General features: G+C 41.2%; 1 protein-coding gene across 2 annotated transcripts; it reads right to left on the reverse strand.

Moving 5' to 3' along the window:
- Positions 1 to 7,175: 7,175 nt before the first annotated feature.
- Positions 7,176 to 19,098, reverse strand: fndc5a (fibronectin type III domain containing 5a). Of its 2 annotated transcripts, none has more exons than XR_005096294.1 (6): positions 18,553 to 19,098; positions 11,345 to 11,460; positions 11,058 to 11,256; positions 9,639 to 9,728; positions 8,993 to 9,194; positions 7,176 to 8,178 (listed from the first exon to the last, which is right to left on the reverse strand). XR_005096294.1 is itself a non-coding variant. In XM_037242064.1 (6 exons), exons 1-6 carry the CDS (start codon positions 18,608 to 18,610, stop codon positions 8,128 to 8,130), a joined length of 648 nt encoding a protein of 215 aa, XP_037097959.1. In that variant the 5' UTR covers positions 18,611 to 19,098; the 3' UTR covers positions 7,176 to 8,127. The 2 variants fall into 2 exon arrangements, 1 of the variants encoding a protein (XP_037097959.1); XM_037242064.1 differs by having other exon boundaries at positions 9,061 to 9,194.
- Positions 19,099 to 21,028: the final 1,930 nt, after the last annotated feature.

The following is a 21,028-nucleotide window of genomic DNA, read 5'->3' on the forward strand; positions in this document are numbered from 1 at the left end:
GCCAATTAAAACATAAAAATCAGACATTTGGTTAACTGCTTTATATGACAATACGTGTAGGTACACCTCATGGACACTTCAATAGGCACACTACCCGAGGTTAAAAAAAAAAGAATAAATAAATAAAGGGTTAATTGCACAATAAAAGCACTTTTAGGTATATTCTCACACCTGGGATCGAACCAAGTTCTTACCGAGTAAGAGCCGATGTCATCAACCAGTCGGCTATTTCGACCTGGCAGCGTTCGCTCGTCTGTACTGTTTTGTACTAGTGATGTGCATTCCACTTAAGTGAACTGAATCTTTCGAATCGGTTCACTCAAAATATTTGTTCAAAAGAATCGTTCACCAAATCGTTCGCTACACGTTCTTATTTATTTATTCATTTATTTATTTTAAAAATTGTTTTACCTCGTGTAGTGTACCAAAATTAACCATAATTAACTGCCTAAATAATTGTGAATAATTTAACACTATTCTACTTGTTAAAACCTACGCGCAAAATGGAAAAAAAAACAAGATATTCTAACCAGAGATTGACCTAATTTTCACATGGTCCTTGTTTACATTTTGCATTTGACACTGACAGCTGTCAAGTGCCACGTAAGGGCTCTTCTTGTGTAAGTTTTATTTGTTATGGGTTTTCTTTTGTAAGTTTAACTTTGGGTACTTCGAAAGTGTCATTTTAAATTGTACTTTGCTAGGTGTTCGTGTACACAATGTGTTGTGATGACATCTGCTGTGGAGTCTTCACTGATCTATACTATTCGCTTGTGAGCTGCTCCATAAAACCATACATGTTCCATGCAGTATGAGCGAGGCTTCCATAGGGTAGTGGTTAGTACTCTGGGCTCTCACCCCAGTGACCCGGGTTCGAATCTCAGTGCCACCTAAAATATTTTATTATAGAAAATTTGCAACACAGTTTCTCGTGTGCTGGCCCATACAACCATACACTTCCTTAGAGCTCAGGTTAGAGCTAGGGTTAGGTTAAAGGTTAGAGCTAGACCTAGAGCTAGTGTTAGGGTTAGGGTTAGAGCTAGGGTTAAGGTTAGAGCTAGAGCTAGGGTTAGGGCTAGAGCTAGAGCTAGAGCTAGGGTTAGGGTTAGGGTTAGAGCTAGACCTAGGGTTAGGGTTAGAGCTAGGGTTAAGGTTAGAGTTAGGGTTAGGGTTAGAGCTAGAGCTAGAGCTAGAGCTAGTGTTAGGGTTAGGGTTAGAGTTAGACCTAGAGCTAGGGTTAGGGTTAGAGCTAGGGTTAGAGCTAGAACTAGGGTTAGGGTTAGAGCTAGGGTTAAGGTTAGAGCTAGAGCTAGAGCTAGGGTTAGGGTTAGGGTTAGGGTTAGAGCTAGACCTAGAGCTAGTGTTAGGGTTAGGGTTAGAGCTAGGGTTAAGGTTAGAGCTAGGGTTAGGGTTAGGGTTAGAGCTAGTGTTAAGGTTAGAGCTAGAGCTAGAGCTAGGGTTAGGGTTAGGGTTAGGGTTAGGGTTAGGGTTAGAGCTAGAGCTAGGGTTAGGGTTAGACCTAGGGTTAGAGCTAGGGTTAGGGTTAGAGCTAGAGCTACGGTTAGGGTTAGGGTTAGAGCTAGGGTTAGAGCTAAAGCTAGGGTTAGTGTTAGAGCTAGGGTTAGGGTTAGTGTTAGAGCTAGGGTTAGGGTTAGAGCTAGGGTTAAGGTTAGAGCTAGAGCTAGAGCTAGAGCTAGGGTTAGGGCTAGGGCTAGGGCTAGAGCTAGAGCTAGAGCTAGAGCTAGAGCTAGAGCTAGGGTTAGGGTTAGAGCTAGACCTAGAGCTAGGGTTAGGGTTAGAGCTAGGGTTAAGGTTAGAGCTAGGGTTAGGGCTAGAGCTAGGGTTAGGGTTAGGGTTAGGGTTAGGGTTAGAGCTAGAGCTAGAGCTAGAGCTAGTGTTAGGGTTAGGGTTAGAGTTAGACCTAGAGCTAGGGTTAGGGTTAGAGCTAGGGTTAGAGCTAGAACTAGGGTTAGGGTTAGAGCTAGGGTTAAGGTTAGAGCTAGAGCTAGGGTTAGGGTTAGGGTTAGGGTTAGAGCTAGACCTAGAGCTAGTGTTAGGGTTAGGGTTAGGGTTAGAGCTAGGGTTAAGGTTAGAGCTAGGGTTAGGGTTAGGGTTAGAGCTAGTGTTAGGGTTAGGGTTAGGGTTAGAGCTAGGGTTAAGGTTCGAGCTAGGGTTAGGGTTAGGGTTAGAGCTAGTGTTAAGGTTAGAGCTAGAGCTAGAGCTAGAGCTAGAGCTAGGGTTAGGGTTAGGGTTAGGGTTAGGGTTAGAGCTAGGGTTAGGGTTAGACCTAGGGTTAGAGCTAGGGTTAGAGCTAGGGTTAGGGTTAGAGCTAGAGCTACGGTTAGGGTTAGGGTTAGAGCTAGGGTTAGAGCTAAAGCTAGGGTTAGTGTTAGAGCTAGGGTTAGGGTTAGTGTTAGAGCTAGGGTTAGGGTTAGAGCTAGGGTTAAGGTTAGAGCTAGAGCTAGAGCTAGGGTTAGGGCTAGGGCTAGGGCTAGGGCTAGAGCTAGAGCTAGGGTTAGGCTTAGAGCTAGGGTTAGGGTTAGAGCTAGAGCTAGGGTTAGGGTTAGAGCTAGGGTTAGGGTTAGACCTAGGGTTAGAGCTAGGGTTAGAGTTAGGGTTAGGGTTAGAGCTGGAGCTAGGGTTAGGGTTAGAGCTAGAGCTACGGTTAGGGTTAGAGCTAAGGTTAGGGTTAGAGCTAGAGCTAGAACTAGGGTTAGGGTTAGAGCTAGGGTTAAGGTTAGAGCTAGAGCTAGAGCTAGGGTTAGGGTTAGGGTTAGAGCTAGACCTAGAGCTAGTGTTAGGGTTAGGGTTAGGGTTAGGGTTAGAGCTAGGGTTAAGGTTAGAGCTAGGGTTAGGGTTAGGGTTAGAGCTAGTGTTAGGGTTAGGGTTAGAGCTAGGGTTAAGGTTAGAGCTAGGGTTAGGGTTAGAGCTAGTGTTAAGGTTAGAGCTAGAGCTAGAGCTAGAGCTAGGGTTAGGGTTAGGGTTAGGGTTAGGGTTAGAGCTAGAGCTAGGGTTAGGGTTAGACCTAGGGTTAGAGCTAGGGTTAGAGCTAGGGTTAGGGTTAGAGCTAGAGCTACGGTTAGGGTTAGAGCTAGGGTTAGAGCTAAAGCTAGGGTTAGTGTTAGAGCTAGGGTTAGGGTTAGTGTTAGAGCTAGGGTTAGGGTTAGAGCTAGGGTTAAGGTTAGAGCTAGAGCTAGAGCTAGGGCTAGGGCTAGGGCTAGGGCTAGAGCTAGAGCTAGGGTTAGGGTTAGAGCTAGGGTTAGGGTTAGAGCTAGAGCTAGGGTTAGGGTTAGAGCTAGGGTTAGGGTTAGACCTAGGGTTAGAGCTAGGGTTAGAGTTAGGGTTAGGGTTAGAGCTGGAGCTAGGGTTAGGGTTAGAGCTAGAGCTACGGTTAGGGTTAGAGCTAAGGTTAGGGTTAGAGCTAGAGCTAGAACTAGGGTTAGGGTTAGAGCTAGGGTTAAGGTTAGAGCTAGAGCTAGGGTTAGGGTTAGGGTTAGGGTTAGGGTTAGAGCTAGACCTAGTGTTAGGGTTAGGGTTAGGGTTAGGGTTAGGGTTAGGGTTAGAGCTAGGGTTAAGGTTAGAGCTAGGGTTAGGGTTAGGGTTAGAGCTAGTGTTAGGGTTAGGGTTAGGGTTAGGGTTAGAGCTAGGGTTAAGGTTAGAGCTAGGGTTAGGGTTAGAGCTAGTGTTAAGGTTAGAGCTAGAGCTAGAGCTAGAGCTAGAGCTAGAGCTAGGGTTAGGGTTAGGGTTAGAGCTAGAGCTAGGGTTAGGGTTAGACCTAGGGTTAGAGCTAGGGTTAGAGCTAGGGTTAGGGTTAGAGCTAGAGCTACGGTTAGGGTTAGAGCTAGGGTTAGAGCTAAAGCTAGAGTTAGTGTTAGAGCTAGGGTTAGGGTTAGTGTTAGAGCTAGGGTTAGGGTTAGAGCTAGGGTTAAGGTTAGAGCTAGAGCTAGAGCTAGGGTTAGGGCTAGGGCTAGGGCTAGAGCTAGAGCTAGGGTTAGGGTTAGAGCTAGGGTTAGGGTTAGAGCTAGAGCTAGGGTTAGGGTTAGAGCTAGGGTTAGGGTTAGACCTAGGGTTAGCGCTAGGGTTAGAGTTAGGGTTAGAGCTAGAGCTAGGGTTAGGGTTAGAGCTAGAGCTACGGTTAGGGTTAGAGGTAAGGTTAGGGTTAGAGCTAGAGCTAGGGTTATTTCGACCTGACAGCCCTCGGCCGTCTGCACTCTTTTGTACTAGTGATGTGCATTCCAGTTCTCTAGTGAACTGAATCTTTAGAATCGGTTCAAAATCCATTCCTTTGAACGAATCGTTCACTCACGAGCCAACACTACTCCTCATCAAAGTTCTTATGCGCACCTCTAGCAATTGTATGTGTTGCGGCTCCGAGTCACGAATCACGACGAGGGGCAAGTTTTGGCTTTCAAGGGTATTTTTATTCCTCTTCAACTTCTCTCACACTTTTCCACATTCACGTACGTTCGTTCCTTTACTCTTTCCGAACACACTTACTGATCGCGGTGGTGCCTTTATGGGCAGTCGGAGAAATCAACGTTTACAAAAAAAAAAATACATACAACCTAGTTAAGAAATCACCAGAAAGATCACCATGACAATTGTGAACACACAGAAAGATAATAAATGGAACATCACTCAAATATTGGTGATCCCGTTGAGAGTCTCACATATGGGAAGAAAAATAATATTTAATAGCAAGTACGTATATGGAGAATGGATTGTCATCCGGTGGTCTGGGGCCCTCTAGTGGTCAAAAACAAGAAATGAAAATTGTCAGACCAGAACTTGTGGAGCATTTTTTATTATTTATCAGACTGCTGCTCTGAGAAGTCTGACAGTTCTGGTGAAATATGTTTCAAATGTATTATTCAAGGAATCTTCTTGGCTTCATGCACCCTTTCTCTGTACGCCTCATGAAAAGAAAGATTGACAGTAGACAATATATGTGAGTCAATTTGACTTTCCAGTAAACATTGTTACTTATTAAAGAGTTGATAGTCATTTGGAGAAAATATTTGATACTTTATTTGACGCAAACACAAGTAAGCAGACTTCATCATTGAAGTTGTGTAACCTTGTGTATATTAGTTCATGAAACCGTGCTAGCCCTCGTTAAGCAATAACTGCTGTACACTTTATACAATAAATGGAATATGTTAGGATTAATAAAGCATTGTTTTGTTTCTTTCTTTGTTCACAACTGAAACAGGCTGATTTGTCTCAATGGTGACTTTGTTTCCAGACACAAATTCATCCAAAAGAAACATGAAGCATGTTGGCTGGCTGAATCCAAAGCAAGGTGCAAGAAGAGCTTTCTTTCATCACGGGGCTTTCAATAGGTTATTGAGTCAACACCATAAGTGATTTAGGAAAATATTTATATTGATCTGGGTATGCAAATTGTTCAAGCCAAAGACAATTCATCAATGTTAGCTGAAGCTTTACGCTCTTGTTCTTATTAGATTAAAAACAAATGTTTTTATTAACATTTCTCAACACAATGTCATTTATCTGCTACAATATTTCTAACTAGATGGTACTTACTAACCCAACAAATAAATATTGATTTCAACTCAACATTTTGCCATGTTAGGAACAGTCAGTTCTTACCAAAAAAAAAAACACTACATGTTTTTTTTTTTTATTCCAAATCTGCCTTGAGGATTCAGTCTCATCTAAATCAATACTACTGAGTTTACAATGTAAACTATTAACTTTTGATGTTACTGTAAGAATATTTAATAGGTAGGAGAGGAAATAAAACAAACGTAACAGTAATCACTTTTGATCTACAAAATGGCCGCTGCTTGTATAAATAGATGCTATTATTTGGAATACATTGATTCAGCCAATAAAAGAGCCGAGTTTAATATAGCATGGACTTTATAGTTTAGTTCAGTGACTGTTAGTGCAAAAACCTGCAACTACTCTACTAGTGTTATTATCCTTTCCAACATGAAAAAACAAGGGCATATGCTTAAAAAAAAAAAAAGAATCCCCAAACCTTTGCTATCGTTATGTGCAGTTGTTTTTGTCCGTAAACACAATGTAGCTCTATAAAATTAAGATTCAAGCTACTGAACAACTTCTTCCACTCTTAATAAACACTAACAGCTAAATGACAAAATGTATCATATCAACACATAGTGCTATTATGAAACCATTATTATTAGTCAGACATGAACAGTAAACCACACAAAAAAATAAACCTTATCTCACCAATAGTACCGGTAAATGAACAGAACTTTGCGAAAGTCTTAGCCCCCCTCTTGGCTCCATGGCAACAAAAGGAGCAAATTTAGCATTTGTAAGTAGTAGTCGGACAGATTTGACGAATTGCATATAAAGGGAGCTGCCGGTGATCTGGTGCCATTAAATATAAAAGAGGGTCCATTCCATATTGTTTGCTCTGTTAATAATTACCTGAATTGTTGCTTTATATAATTTGCTCATATAATTGAGGCTTTCAAGACTTTTGCACAGAACTCATAACTCATTCCAGGCTCCAATAATATGAAATGTATTTACACATTAAATATTTAAGCATTACTCCATCCCATCTTGCAACTGTATTTTTCTATTTACTGTACGCACACGCGCACACATTTGACAAAAGAGTATAATGACAGAAATATGCTATTTATGTAAGATAGTGGACAAGCCATTTAATTCATAAATGAATGTTATTCTCAATAATGAAATGAATTACCAAATTTTCTTCTGACATTTGAATTTCTTTCTGAAAATTCAGCTTCTTAGCAATAAGACAAACTTTCAATAAGATTTTGAAAACTATGACTTGACTTTTTGAGTGTAACTGTCTATCGTTGAACAGGACCTTTGCCCCACTCAGAAGTTGGCTAAAAAAAAAATTGGTGGGGGGATACACATTTTAGACAACCAATGCGGAAAAACGGAAATGAAAGAAGCACAATGAGACGCATCTTAATACTGCGATTATACTTTCCATCCAGTTAATCATCCAACTTATTTGTATATATGGATAAAGAGCCATTTTGATTTGAATATACTCATGAGAAGCCCTTATGCCTTGTTGACATCTGTTCATCACGGACTTTTTCCAATGCCATTACAAGAAAACAAACATCAGAGGCTCATTGTACTTATGAGTATTTATCACAATGTGCATTTGTCTCAACATTGCATGCCCAGAGGTTACATTTGTGTGTTGTTTTTTTTCTTCTACAGAATGTGACCTCATCAAGTCCTTGCCCGTCATGTGTCGGGGCTTGAAGTTGTTATTGCTTAAGGAATCTCCTCTTGTGTCTCTACAAAGGCCACTTCCCTGTGTAGACTCTTTTAAAATTCAAATCAATGAGGCACACTGGGTCAAGTCTTTTTTTTTTTACCCAGAATGCAGGTATCCACCACCCTTCGAGATAAATAAAGACAGCTCATTCAGGATGTGGAATGTAAAGAATCACGTGACTTCAGCGGTGAGCCTTCCTGCTATGGCGTCGTCGCAGCTCGCTTTTGAGAAACTCCTCCAAACTCAAGACAGGTGCTGTCTGGATTCCCTGAGGGGGGAAACAAGCTCGCCAGACGTTTATTCCCCGCAGTTCTTCTCCTTCCTCCATGAGATGTACCGGTACTGGCAGTACATTATGTAACAAAACTACACTTAACCCTTACTCATAAAAAAAAAAAGTCAAGATTACATAATGTTAGGACAAAACAACATCGAGAGGATGGCATTAAATCACACCACAAAGGAATATATAGACACAATGGGAAGTACCCACATACTGTATGGCGACCCATTTCCAGACAGAGAAGAAAAGCTTTCCGGCTCTGCTTATCGATGTTGGTCCTTGGGGTTCCTTTATCAGCATTCTGTCTGTCCGCCGCCAGGACCATTTGGCACCTAATCTCTGCCTCTCCCACCATACGGTGCTTGTTAAGCACGGCAGATCGGCTCAACTCTCCCTGCAGTCGCTCCACTGTGGGTTCTCATCTCAGCCTGGCCGAGTTGTTCCTAAATCCTCGGAGTCCAGCAAGCTTTGCTTCGTCGGCAGGCCCGAGGCGAGGGAAACGTAAGCGATGCATTCTGACGAGCAGATTTGCGAGAACACACAGTCTGTAGTATGCGCAGGCAGAAGACACTCACACTTCAATGATGTTGACAGATGGCATCCGATTGTTGTTCTTGGAGAACTGTGGGAGGAGAGAAGATAGATGATTGAAGAGGGTTCCTGGAGGGTTCTCAGGAATAAAACAATGAGCATGAGGATGCCTCTGTGCTGCGTTTTCTATGAAGGGCTTGATTCAGGCTTGACCTTTGCGTGGATTACAAGAGTGCTTGCGATTTGATGCAGACATGCACAAATGGAGCCATATTGAAGTCATATTTCAATTTAGCCTGAAGCTGATGTTCAGATGACACTGTAGGTGTTTATCAATGTCAAGTATACTTTCCGCAACAATTTCATCGGTCCTTCAGAAGATCCTCTCTTCTAGAATATATTATTGAAATCTCAATGAACACCAGTTTCATGCCTTGCGCAAAAGAACTTGCAGGAACTGTCTGATACAAAATTGCATCGAACTTGAACGGGTTACAAAAGTACCTCGAAAAGTCCTTACGGTGGGTGAGACAGATTGTCAATAAACGGAGAACATTTCGCACTGTTACTCGTGTCCCTCGCACGGAGATCTTGTCGAGACGATGACTGCAAGAGCACAATTTGTCTGCCGATTGAAGCTTAACAGAAGAGCAACGGGATAAATGACAGAAGTAAATCGACAAAGGAATGACTCTCTAGATATGTCTTTTGAGAGGCTCAGACACAGATCTTTTTTTTTTCCACCTTGCACTGTGATGTTTTCTTCATTAAGTGCCGTTATGGATGTCAAAGACTTTTGTCGGAAACCTAAACACTGGCATTGTTTGTTTGCCATTGAGAAACACCGTATGAGCGCATATGAATGTCGAGTGGAAAAGATCTTTGTAGCGGGCGGCACCATTCACCTGCCCGTCGCTGTTGAAGGGGGAAGGGGGAGGCACCTCGGGGGAGGAAGGGGGTGGGTGGGTTATACCTTACTGCGCAACAGACCCCCTGTCGGGTGTTCAGGAGTGCTGCACTCTGATGAGTTTTTGGCTTTGTCCTTGTTGTTGTTGGGCTCATTGTCTTTGATGATGTCATACTGGCGACAGAAGAGAGCGATCACGCCTGCCAAGAGGAACATCAAAATATAGCAATTGTGTGCAAGCCAAACTTGATACATTCATATTTCAGCTCCGTTCAGAGAACAAAATGTGCAGCATAATAGTTATAAAAAAAAAGATTGCAATCATGCAATGTCACAAAGACGTGAAATTACCGTAATCTTCGGACTATAAGTCGCGTTTTTTTTTCCATAGTTTGGGTGGGGGGGCGACTTATACTCAGGAGCGATTTATACACATATATATATATATATGTTTTTTTTTCACTTTTTTGGGCATTTTATGGCTGGTGCGACTTATACTCCGGTGCGACTTATAGTCCGAAAATTACGGTAGTTTCAGAAAAATTGGTTTTTAAATAGATACACTATTTCTTTACCTTTCAACATTCACACATAATTGCTGAGGGAATGTAAAAAAATTCTTGAATTTTATACGCAATCCTCACCTGCCCACATGATAAGCACCACAACAATGATGATGAGCTCCCCCGCCCTCAACTGGTTGGTCTGGCCCACTTCCTCCATAGTCTCTTCGTCTGTGAGAAGTTAGAAGGCAAAATACTTGTCAGATGCAATTCTACTTCATGCCAAGGACTCTGTTGTTATTATTTTCTTTCTCTATTTTCTGAATTTTCTGTGCCATGTTTCCCCTTGAGCACAAAACCTCCACTTTTCTACCATTACTGAACAAAGTCACAGGCTTGATATAAAGTTCACCACGCTCCCCTCGTGTCCTTTATTAAATGCACTAGGTGACATTTTGAGGCCCCAGCGTGGCAAGCGGGCAGGCAGCCCATGCTCCAGTGGCTTTCAGAAACAAGCAATTGTGAGGATCGATTGGCCTCCGTTGCCTGCCATTAACTAATCAAAGCAAAAATGCCCAAGGGGTGCCGAGCCGAGGCTTTGGTCAAACTGGTCAGATGTAACACATTTTTAAAAACACGACAACCAAAGGCCAAAAATGGATGGCTGGTTATCATACACAGTAGAAAGAAGTAGAAATGAAATGAAAATAAAGATTGATTTCCAAGGATACTATTAATGCTACAATAAATTAGCACAAGCTTCTTTCTCAAAGAGCTAATAAATATTGAAGAGAGTTTGTGATCTTATTTTAAAGGTACAATAACATTGTTATAGTCTGGATACTATATTTAGCATTAGTGTCGAGGTATCACAAAAGTCTTGTTTATTTGCTGGGGAAAAGTCATTAATGTCTAATAAATGAGTAGTACAATAAATGAAGCTTGGTAGAAGAAAAAAAAAAAAAACCCTGTCCAGCTATTGATTTTTAAAAATGTGTTTCCCTTGCAGCAACAAGCCCTAAACAACACTTCCAGAGTTAATGCCTCAAGAGTGGAATGTTCAATCTTGGGCCCCTCCCTTTGTATTCCACCCTATCCATGCCCCTGTGAAACAAGTTCAAATTCTTTCTGGTTCCAATTTCAGGGAGGAGTGTCACACACGAGATGAGGATGAGGAGGAATTCTATAGATAAGGCTTCAGCCAAGAGCGCATTGATTTACCGTCCCTTGCAGCTTTGGCTTCCTCTGCTCCGCAACTGATAAATGTTGCCCCTCCCTCCTCCCATTTTGGTTTACTGTGCAGTGGTGCTGGCTGGGTGCAAGCAAGGTGGCCTGCAGAAGCACGTCAATACACAATTCATGCATTCCCCTTTGGCACTCTGTTTTGAAATTTCATTTCACGCTTTGTGTGCATATTGATTTTTATCGGCGTTTAGACAAAATCAGTCAAGATATTATCAAGAGGCCGACTTTTGTCTGCATCTTACTGGCTCAAGAACCAACACAAGCAAAAGCGGTGTAAGCGTTTTGTATTGATTTATGTTATCCGTGCCACTTTACCTTTATTCTTAGAAGCCTGAGTGTCGGCCTCCTTGGGTGTTCGGAAGCGTAAAGGTTCGCTTTCTGGGCTCGTCCCGAACATGCTGATGGACTGGACGTGCACGATGTAGTCCGTCTCTTCCTCTAAGTCACATAATGCACAGGAGCGTGTGGTGGTGTTGACTTCCTGGATGACTCGGAGCATACGCACGTCTTTCTTCTGTCGGCAGACAATACGCAAAAGAACACAAAAGTCTAAATGAGATCAAATCAGACATACACTGCATTTGTACCTGGGAGTCAATCACCTGCTGTGTGATGGCAAAGCCAATGACAGGGTCTCCTTCGGGGATGTCCCATGTCACCAGAGCAGAGTTAGCTTTCACTGCTTTGATGGTAACATTGACAGGGGGGGACAAGGTATCTGCAAAAAGACAGACCAAAAAAAAAAAAAAGTGTTTCTTTAATACTTCTCAAGGGTAAGAAAAAAAAAAATATTTCTTTTCATTCTACAGATGCATGTGATATAAACTGTCTGGCATCTGTGACAACAAAATTCATGGTCTGTTTGTTCCATGTCGTCATAGCATAATTTAATAACACAAGCGTGTTCCCATTAACCTTGGCTGTACTTTGTATTAAGGCAATTTAGGAATTCACGCTTGAAGCACCCAAACATAAATTGTGACAATGGTAACCATTACACCTTTGCTATGAGATGATGTTTGACATTGTAAAAACGTGTTGATTTGAGAGAGGGCAAGTCAAGCTTTTAATGCAGATGCTAATGTGAGTTGATTTTAAATTTCCTATACCCACTGGTGGAGCTAGAATTTTTTTCTGCGGCCAATAATATTTCAGAAGCAGCCAAATTTTTTAAACAACCATAAATTTGAACAAAATGAAAGCAAGAGACTCCAAATAACACATTGCAATCATCACATTGCAGCACGCTTATAAATGACGGTGGCCTTCAGGATTGATCGATATTTGGACTCAAGGTCTGAGTAAGATGAACAGGAACAAGAAGAAGTGGTCACTTGCAATAATGCCACTCAGCCGTCTTTATTAGCTTATAAACATCATCAGCCGGCTCAATGCAGAGATGAAATAGAGTAGAGTCCAGGTTAACAAATGACACAGTCGCTAACTGCCACTTGCACACTTGCACAGCAACTACTTGATTCAATGCTACCTGTGATAAAAGAAGATGACAAGAAGGGGGCCTACATGTATTTTATCATGGCCGACTCTCATGTTTAAAGATACTTTTGCTTACTCAATCCTGGCCCCTGAAATCCCAGAGATGGACAGGGCCTGAGGGGGGACTTACAAAGTGATAAATCAAAGTCATTATTCAGCTCTTTCATTCTGTCTACATTGTGCTCTCATCTCAAAACACACACAGCGAGTTAACCTTTGGTGTCTCTCAGGGACTGCGACTCCAACAGGGACCTTGTGTAATATTAAAGGCCAACTCTGTAGATTTAGTATTGCTGCCGGCTGATTCTTTTTTGATTCTCTACCCGCTGGTCCCTCATCCCAAAAACCAAAGAATATTATCGCTAGAAGCCTTAATAACAATGCTGTTTGTTGCAATGTCTCAACTCAAAGTTTTACGACTGTTTGAAATCTTTTTTCAGGTAAAGACAAAAAAAAATCTCATACGAGCAATTTTGCACAAACATCATTGCCATTTTTGCTGAGAGGGCATTTCAGAAAGCTTCACTTGGATGGTGCATTATTGAATGGAATTATTGAATGCAAACCACCAATTTGTCAGCAATGATCACTCGCTATGTATACATGAATCATTTTATGCTCCAGCAAGGATTCCCTTCTAAATGTTTAATGTTTAAACCATAATGCTTGGTTATAAAACAAACACACAGTTGCTCATAAAGTTGGAATAGAATTTCTGGACCGTCATTTATAGCGCCAAGCAAATGTTATGCGTGAATTCACTTCACCTGGCTAGTTTGGAGTTTGAAACGCAAAGTGTTATAATTTGGCTGCTTCTTCTTATTGATGAAAATGTGCATGTTGTATTTCTCCCAGATTTATTGCTACAGCTGTTCTTTTTGTAGAGGCAGAAATGTAAAAATGGAATGTAAAAACAGACCAGAGTAAATTTTCTTTCTCAACCATTCCAGTCCTCCAGGCTTTGTTTATATTTTCCGGCCCCGTGGTAACCGCCGTGGAGGATTTCTTAAAGCCCTGCCAATATCTGTGGATGCATTCAAACGTAGTGTTTTGACATTGTCTGAACCCACCGCAACCATCGATTCCACTTCTTTTTTTCCATTTTCTCTCCCCCAATGTAATTTTGCTAAGCGACTTCAATATTGACATTGAAAAGCTGCTGAATATATTTTTTTTCAGCATTTTCTTTTCAAATAATTGGAGGTACTTCATACTATAGACAAATCCATTGTCCATATACTGTACATTATATACCAAGTAGTTTGGTAGCTTAAAATAAAAAAATACACCCTCGCTATCCTCACATCTTAACGCTTCCACTTAATGCTTTCATCTTTTTATCCACCTCCTTTCTACCATATCAATATGTTATGTTAAGAGACAGTGAGTGTCGCCAGTGACCATGAGCTTTAAATATCCACATGACAGTCAGCTCTAATAAAACACCAGACAGGATCTTCATAAAGTCTCCCTGAGCGCGGTTGGCTGGCTGTATGGCCGTGAGATATGGGTGTGACTTTGAGGCACCACGTATGTTTGTTGATGTTGGCAGCGAGCTGTCTAGTTCACGCTGAGCGGCGTCAAGGGTGACAATTCTTCCATATCCTCGTTCATTAGAGAAGTGATGGCAATAGACAGCAAAGAAGAAAGGGGGCGGGCTCACACTTTCCAAACACACCTTGGGAACATCAATACAGCTTATGATTATTTCATGAAAATCCTCTATCTCTATGCTGACCGCACGAGGGGCAATTATACGGATTTATGCCTTCAAGTTGAGTCTTTGCCAGGCTTTGTTTCAGTTTCATGATTTTTTTGGCTTTCACTTTGACAATGAATGGTTTACGTCTAAACATTGTTGCATTTCAAATACAAAATAATGAGGCAGATGAATAGCAGAATAGGATTTTCTCATTTGGAGAAATAATAAGTGCTTGGGCATAGCTGCTATGAATTGTTCAGTGTTTGGATTGATGAAGCGTCTTTAACTAGGTTATTTTCAAAAGGCATTAAGATGACCCTTTCCATTCTGGTTCTGCTTCAATGCCTTCCTGTACCTCACTTGGATGGTTAAACATTAATTGCACACTATGAGTCTTACATCAGCCATAGAATGAAGGCACATTGAGCATAAGTACAATTAAAATAGTTTTGATGCATTTCTCACGTTAAGTTTCATTACATTGAGCATGTTGTGGCCAGTATTATTTATTTGATGTCTGCCAATGTAAATATTCCTTTGCAGGCACACAATGGACCTATGATATCAATATTAAATTAAATTTCAAACATACTTGTGGCGTTTCCATTATGTTTGTTAATGTCTCAAACAAGCAATAATCACTGAGGTCACTGGACCACTCCTTGTTTTATACATCAGCAAAGACAGACATTTATCAAGCAAATGTGATGAGTGTTATTAATGTAAGCAAATTGTGCTGGTGCCCCCCACTGATTACAGTTCAGAGTTGACTTGATGGCCCTCAGGGGTCGAAAGTTGATTTTGTTTTAATAGCCACTCAGCGGTTGAGAGAGCGAGGGGCTCGTAAATGCTTGCGGGGCGGTTCCTCGGCTTCTATCAACCCCCCAAGAGAAGCTATTGCTGATTGTTACAGCTCCACTACCCTTGGAAAAACATTACTCAAAGTCATGGTGTGGTGTGTTGCTCCCCAGGATGCTAATGAGTAAGCCTGCGAGGGAAAGTGCCTCATAGCTGTTCCAAGTATATTTAGAGGCGGACGAAAGCCTCTTGTGTTTACATTTCCTGATGGTTACTTTGTGCATCAGTGTATGCCTAACTCCCAAAAGTTAATTTCAACTCAGCATTACAGTCCACTACATGAGTTCACAAGCATATCAAAATGTGCCTACGCATACATTGAGTTAAGCACATTGCGATCTGCTTGGTTGACAAAGAGCAACAGATCCACGCGGCCCGGGGAATCCAGAGAACTCTATGAACTGTGACTCCAAATGATACAAAATTGCCATTGTCACATGGTTGACTGTGTTGTAATTCCCAGTTGTTAAAATAACTACCAAGTCACACGTGTCATGATGGGACGATACCAGCATGACAGTAAAATAATAATAATAAAAAAGAATAAATAAATAAAATTATATATGTTAAAAAAAATAAAAAGGATGCTTAAAGGATTAAAATAACACACATAGACTGCAGAAAAAATGGAAGAAAGACCTACAAGAACTGGCCTGAATGTGCACAGCTCCTTGGAACATAAAAATGGATCCACACAACACTATCAAGCAAACATTGAAGTCTCCTGATAATGTAGGATACATTCTCATCATCCACCCCCCTCCCCACTTATCCTCAATGGGGTCATTGGCAAGCTTGGAACCGGAATGTGGAATGTGAGAGGAAGCCGGAGAAAATCCCACAAGGGGAGAACATGAAAACGCCACATAGGAAATGGAAGCCGGAATCTCTGAATTGTTAGGCAAAGCGTTCCTCCACCGCCCTGCCATCGAAATGGATAACAGCTTAATGTGTCTTCTTAGTTTAGAGATTGTGGGCTCATGGTTCTCAAAAAAAGACTTCCAACAATTAAAATTGGAACGTTTACGTTAAACTGACAGTTTCCTATTCCAAACTGTACAGTGAACAGAGGATTTAATAACCAGCAAGTGTAAATATGAAAACAGGACAAAAGCATTGTGGGGGGGGGGGGGAAATAATCAACTCTATGTTATAAAAGCCTTAGGGAAATTACAAGCAATAAATTAGCCCAAGTTGATGATTGCAAATGTTGTCCTATGACAGCATGGGGCTGCTTTCTTCTCCCCCTTGCTAACATGTTATTGAGTGCTTGTGGGCTCTTGAGGGTTAACACACATTCAGTGCAGAAGGCCGCTCACCTCATCTATATTTAATGTGCCATGATAGAGCCATCAGGTTTTTATGGCCGAGCTATCGTCTTTTCCAGACCTTGGCACATGGACTCGTCCTTGTGAGTGCATGCATGTGCACATGTACGCACATACCTGCAGTGTAGGTGTGTGCGTACATGTGTAGGTCTTATACATATACAGACACACAAGTATGCAACCAAAAACATAACTGTGTGATCACACAAAAGTCTCATAAGGCACTGTAAAGTCATTTATAGATGGTTAAGCATCAGGTAAACACATTTAGATATAATTTAATAGAACGGATAATTTAATATATACAAATATAAATATAAGAAATATAATTCAATAAATAATTGAGATGTGTTTTGTAATGCAAACTGTAACACCAAGTCAAACATTTCTTTTGATATCCAATATCTTAATTTTTTCTATTACTCCAATCTCACCCATCCCTTTTGCTTTTCCTCTCATCTGGATTTCTGACATGTTTTTTTTTTCTCACCAGGTCATTCTGCTAACAATGGGTCTCATGTGAGTTACATTCTGACAGGTTTATGAAATGGGCGGTTGCACAGATTATAGAAAGGAACAAGTGGCCACATTAACATGGACATCAATCAATATTAACCAAATTAAGGCTCTGACTAGACTCTGTCATATAAACCGACGCTTGCCAACAGGAAGATTTTGACTTGAGTTATGAAAACTAAAATATTTGATTGGAAATACATTTAGTTTTAAAATCCGACCTTCTCTAGCTACAAATGCAAGTTAAGCCTACCATGCAAGAAAACTGACGATGAGCCCCCAAATGTAAAAGCATATTGTCTCCTTTCTTAAAAGACTGCACTCTAATTAAAAGCATTACAAAATCAAAGAGGGAAAGCCTTGAGTTGTTTTGTCTTTAGCAACAATTTGTTGAATGACTAATTGATTTTTTTTTTTTCCTTTTTCTTTGGAGCAGCCCATGGAAAATTGCTCACGAGGATTTATGGACCCAGAGAGATGAATGTGTTAGGCAGTCGATTTACATTTTAAATTCAAACATTAGCGCTCCTTTCCTCAGGTTCAACCAGCTGTTTATGAGTCGCTATAAACACAGATGCAGTAAAGATGTCAAGACGGTGTAAATATTACAGTCTCACTCTCGCCAGGCTAACACTTCGACTTGACATCGCATCAATGTGTCTGGAAGTTTAGCTATTTAAGGACTCCAGAATAAAGCCGCATCATTTCAAATATGATTCCGATTGGATGACTAGACAATGAATGAAGTATCAGCAAATTCAAATGTTTTGAAAAGAGGTCAATAGAAATTTCAGAGGATAAGTATTCAAATGTAACCCAAACTAGAAGTGCATTTCAATTTTATGTGCCAGAACTGTGTTGTGGTTACCCTGGGATTACTACATGACTTAGTTTAGAGGCAGCATAGGAGAAATCAGTTCATTGATCTGTATCAAGCAGCAAACAAATGGATGTGATTCATCAATGTCAAGAGCCAGTTCTCCAGTTCACTTAGTAGGAGATGTGATGTCATTGGTCATTTGAGAAACTCACATAATTGAGATTATTTTCACTACCTAAAGATTTGTGAGGTTTTTTTCTTTTTTCTGAATGACCCCAAGACTATGACCACTTGCACATTCTGAGGAGATTCAATACCAGAGCTGTTTCAAACCAAAGTATTGGAAACCACTCACAGCAGATGATGGGCGCTTTTGAATACTGCAAAAGAGATTTTTTTTTTTTTTTTATGTTGGGATTGATTCCCTTTTGACAGTGTCCATTTAAACTCTAAATTATTATCTGTGCAACGGCATTTACAATATAGTGATGAATTGGATGCCTTTACCAAGTGGTTGTATGGCCTTTAGAGGCAAATCTTTTTTGGACTATGAGGCAGCGGTGTGCAAAAGCCATAATTGAGAAATGCTACATGGACTTTTTTTTTTAGGGGTGGGGGTCGTTCTCAGAATGAAGTACAGTACGCTCTCTATCTTTGCAATGTAGGGAGTGCAATGGGGTGAAAGTGAAAATGCATGTTCCATTTAATATCAAGTTCAGCAATGTACAATATTGCAGAATGTGCACCTAATGAACAAATGACATATTTGATATCTTTTAAAAATGACGGGTCTCGGACACAAACGCGCACGCGGAATTGTGACGGGCAATTCCAGTTGTTACAGCAGATAGTAATTGCGATGGAGGTAAATACACGCGTGTTGTTGTCCCAAAATGTCACCCAAACGCTCTCCACAGGTTCCAAAGGCAATGCACAGCGTGCCCAGGGTGCACAGTGATGTTCACATTCGCGCAACCGCTGATTCACCCATGCACACGCATGCCACCAACCCTGCCTGCCTGCTGGGGCTGGCACCTTCCGTCACACAGTCAAAGGGCACAAAAAAATTGCACATATGTTCCGACTTACCCGCCGAGCCCCGCGAGACGCCCAAACAGCTGAGAAGCAGCAGAAAAAAACGCTCCATCTTTCTGTCTCGGACGACGCGCGGTCCCGTTTACTCCTCCAGCCAGGGAGGCTGCATTACCCGCCCGGCTGGCATGTTCCTCCGAGTGACAAGCTCGTCTGGACGGGAAAAGAACACCGAGCAGTCCCGGTAGCCGCTTCTTCATTCAACACGCTCGATTGTGCCCGGACACTACAAGCATTACTTCCGAATGTCTTCTTCCTCCGTGTACCAAATCCTCGACCTGCACCTGATAATGACGGTGCGTGCTGATGCTGATGCTGGAGCCTGCTGCAGAATGAAACGTGGTGGTGTTGTATATGAGAGCCAGTGTCTCCCTATACACCAGCTAGATACTCAAACGGCCAAGTTAGAGCATTTCCAGAGAAAGCCAAGCTTTTAAATGACTCATATGAGCATGTTTACTTTGCACAGTAAGCAAAACTAAATATTACAGATAGGGACTTCCTCCAGAAGGATGCTCTCGCTCATTCTCCCTCTCTAGAATCTCTGAAACATCACTGCCCACTCACATATTAAATATGCATACAGTAGCCCACGCAGCCAGTCTCTGCAGCCCGACTTTTTCCCTCACTCTTCTTTTTTTACTACCTTTGCCCCCTCCCAATTGCCAAACAAAACACTCATGCACACAATTGCACCTGCTCCCATACTTTCAGTGGTCTCTGCTTTGTTGGAAAAGTTGACATACTGTACCTGAACTCCAGATTGATCCCTTGCAGCCAGAAGAGTGTGTGTCTACGTGTGTACGAGGAAGTGGAGGGGGAAGTCGATAGTCTGTACCCAAGCTGTTTTTCACATGCTGCCTTGCACCTCCATCTATCGCCTGCTCCCTGTGACGTGCTACAGGGGAAGACAGTCATAGTGCTGTTCTTGCTCTCCCTCAGACTGGCTGCAAACATACTACGTGTGTGTGTGTGTCACAGAGATTTACTTCTGGCCAAGGGTCAGCTGACAGACAGACTCCACCTTCCCATGACCCTGCACAGGCTAAGTGCTCCAATAGATGGATACAATAATTCATGCACCGCAACACCAGCGCACTGAAATTTAAAGAATAATGTTTTAAAAATTCGTAATAATCCTAAAAGTGTAAAAATAAGTTTTAAAACATTAAAAATGGTTATGGTGCCCTCTATAAAAAAAAAAAATAAAGCCCTCAGCCAACTTAAATGACAATAAATGACAAATTTGTCAGAAAAAAACACAAAAATCCAATCCTGAAAATGTGCGTAAACGTTGTCAATCCAGTTTACTGCTCCTAAAATGTCATATTGACAATATTTATTGTATTTGGTGGTTGAAATGGAAGCACCAGTTCCATTTCTGCCTCGACATTAGGTAATGAGAGCCACGGAGTGAAGGTGAGGCCAAACATTATGCCTGTGTGTCCTTCTGTTTTCCAAAGACAATTAGCTCCATTTCATTTGCACTTAATTAGAGACAATGTTTCTGCATCCAGTCATTCGTTTGTTTGATGCAGTGACAAAGTCATTCAGTAAACACCTGCTGTACATTTGAGATGGCCATTTGAAGTTCCGCTTTGTTATTCATAGCGGTTTAACTCACAAAAGCAACCATGTGTTTTTATTTGACTTCAAGTAAAGCACCATGAAATGTTAGTTACAGAGAAATATACAAACTATTTTTACTATTCACTTATTATATCTATAGTTTTGTGCAGTACATCAAATCAATAAATCATTTGTGATTGGCCATAAACTCATGTTTGCTTGACAAATGGGATGTGTAATCTTGCACATCTTGACACCTCACAAGGTTAAGTAAAACATTCACTTTCACATTGGCCTTTATTGATTTCCCCCTCACTTGGCTGCAGAAGAAAGTTTCTGGGAGGACATATTGAGGTGAGCACCCTATCCAAGAGTGTTTATTTCCATTGAGGTTGCTTTGGTGTGCAAGTGGTGATAGTGAGTCTATGATGAAGAGGGCAGTCATCTATGTTCCTCTTTTAGTCTGATAGGACGTACACAGCGGCTAAGGCGCTGGAGATAAATGCTCACAGAGTTGTGATGGCAGCGGAAAGGCATATAATATAAAAAAATACAAACATTAATATAATATAAAAATATATAATATAATACATAATAATGTAAATGATATACTAGGGGTGTGCACACTTTTAATAACCACTGTGTAGTGTTTAAATCTAGGTCGTAATCGCTGCAGTCAGCATCAACTTCACCTGCCTTCTAATTTGTTAAAAAAAAAAAAAAGAACAGCAGGAGGAGCAACTGTGAGGCTTACATTGCGTAGGAATTGAGCCCATGCCAACTGCAGCAAAGTCAATGGAGCAATACATTACCAGTGAGTCTCTCCACCTGTCCCTGGATAGTACTGGATATATCACTTAACCTTATCACAGTAATGTGAAACATGACCAGCCAGATATGGAGG

Source organism: Syngnathus acus, chromosome 22, assembly GCF_901709675.1.
Source record: "Syngnathus acus chromosome 22, fSynAcu1.2, whole genome shotgun sequence".
Classification (NCBI taxonomy): domain Eukaryota; kingdom Metazoa; phylum Chordata; class Actinopteri; order Syngnathiformes; family Syngnathidae; genus Syngnathus; species Syngnathus acus.

What these genes read in the sequence shown, in the direction of transcription:
- fndc5a (XM_037242064.1), bottom strand. Translation starts at nt 18,610, where the DNA reads ATGGAGCGTTTTTTTCTGCTGCTTCTCAGCTGTTTGGGCGTCTCGCGG. An exon ending in GCTTTGCCATCACACAGCAG is followed by an intron (nt 11,257 to 11,344) that starts GTGATTGACTCC and finishes GTCTGCCGACAG; the next exon opens with AAGAAAGACGTGCGTATGCT. An exon ending in TCAGGCTTCTAAGAATAAAG is followed by an intron (nt 9,729 to 11,057) that starts GTAAAGTGGCAC and finishes AACTTCTCACAG; the next exon opens with ACGAAGAGACTATGGAGGAA.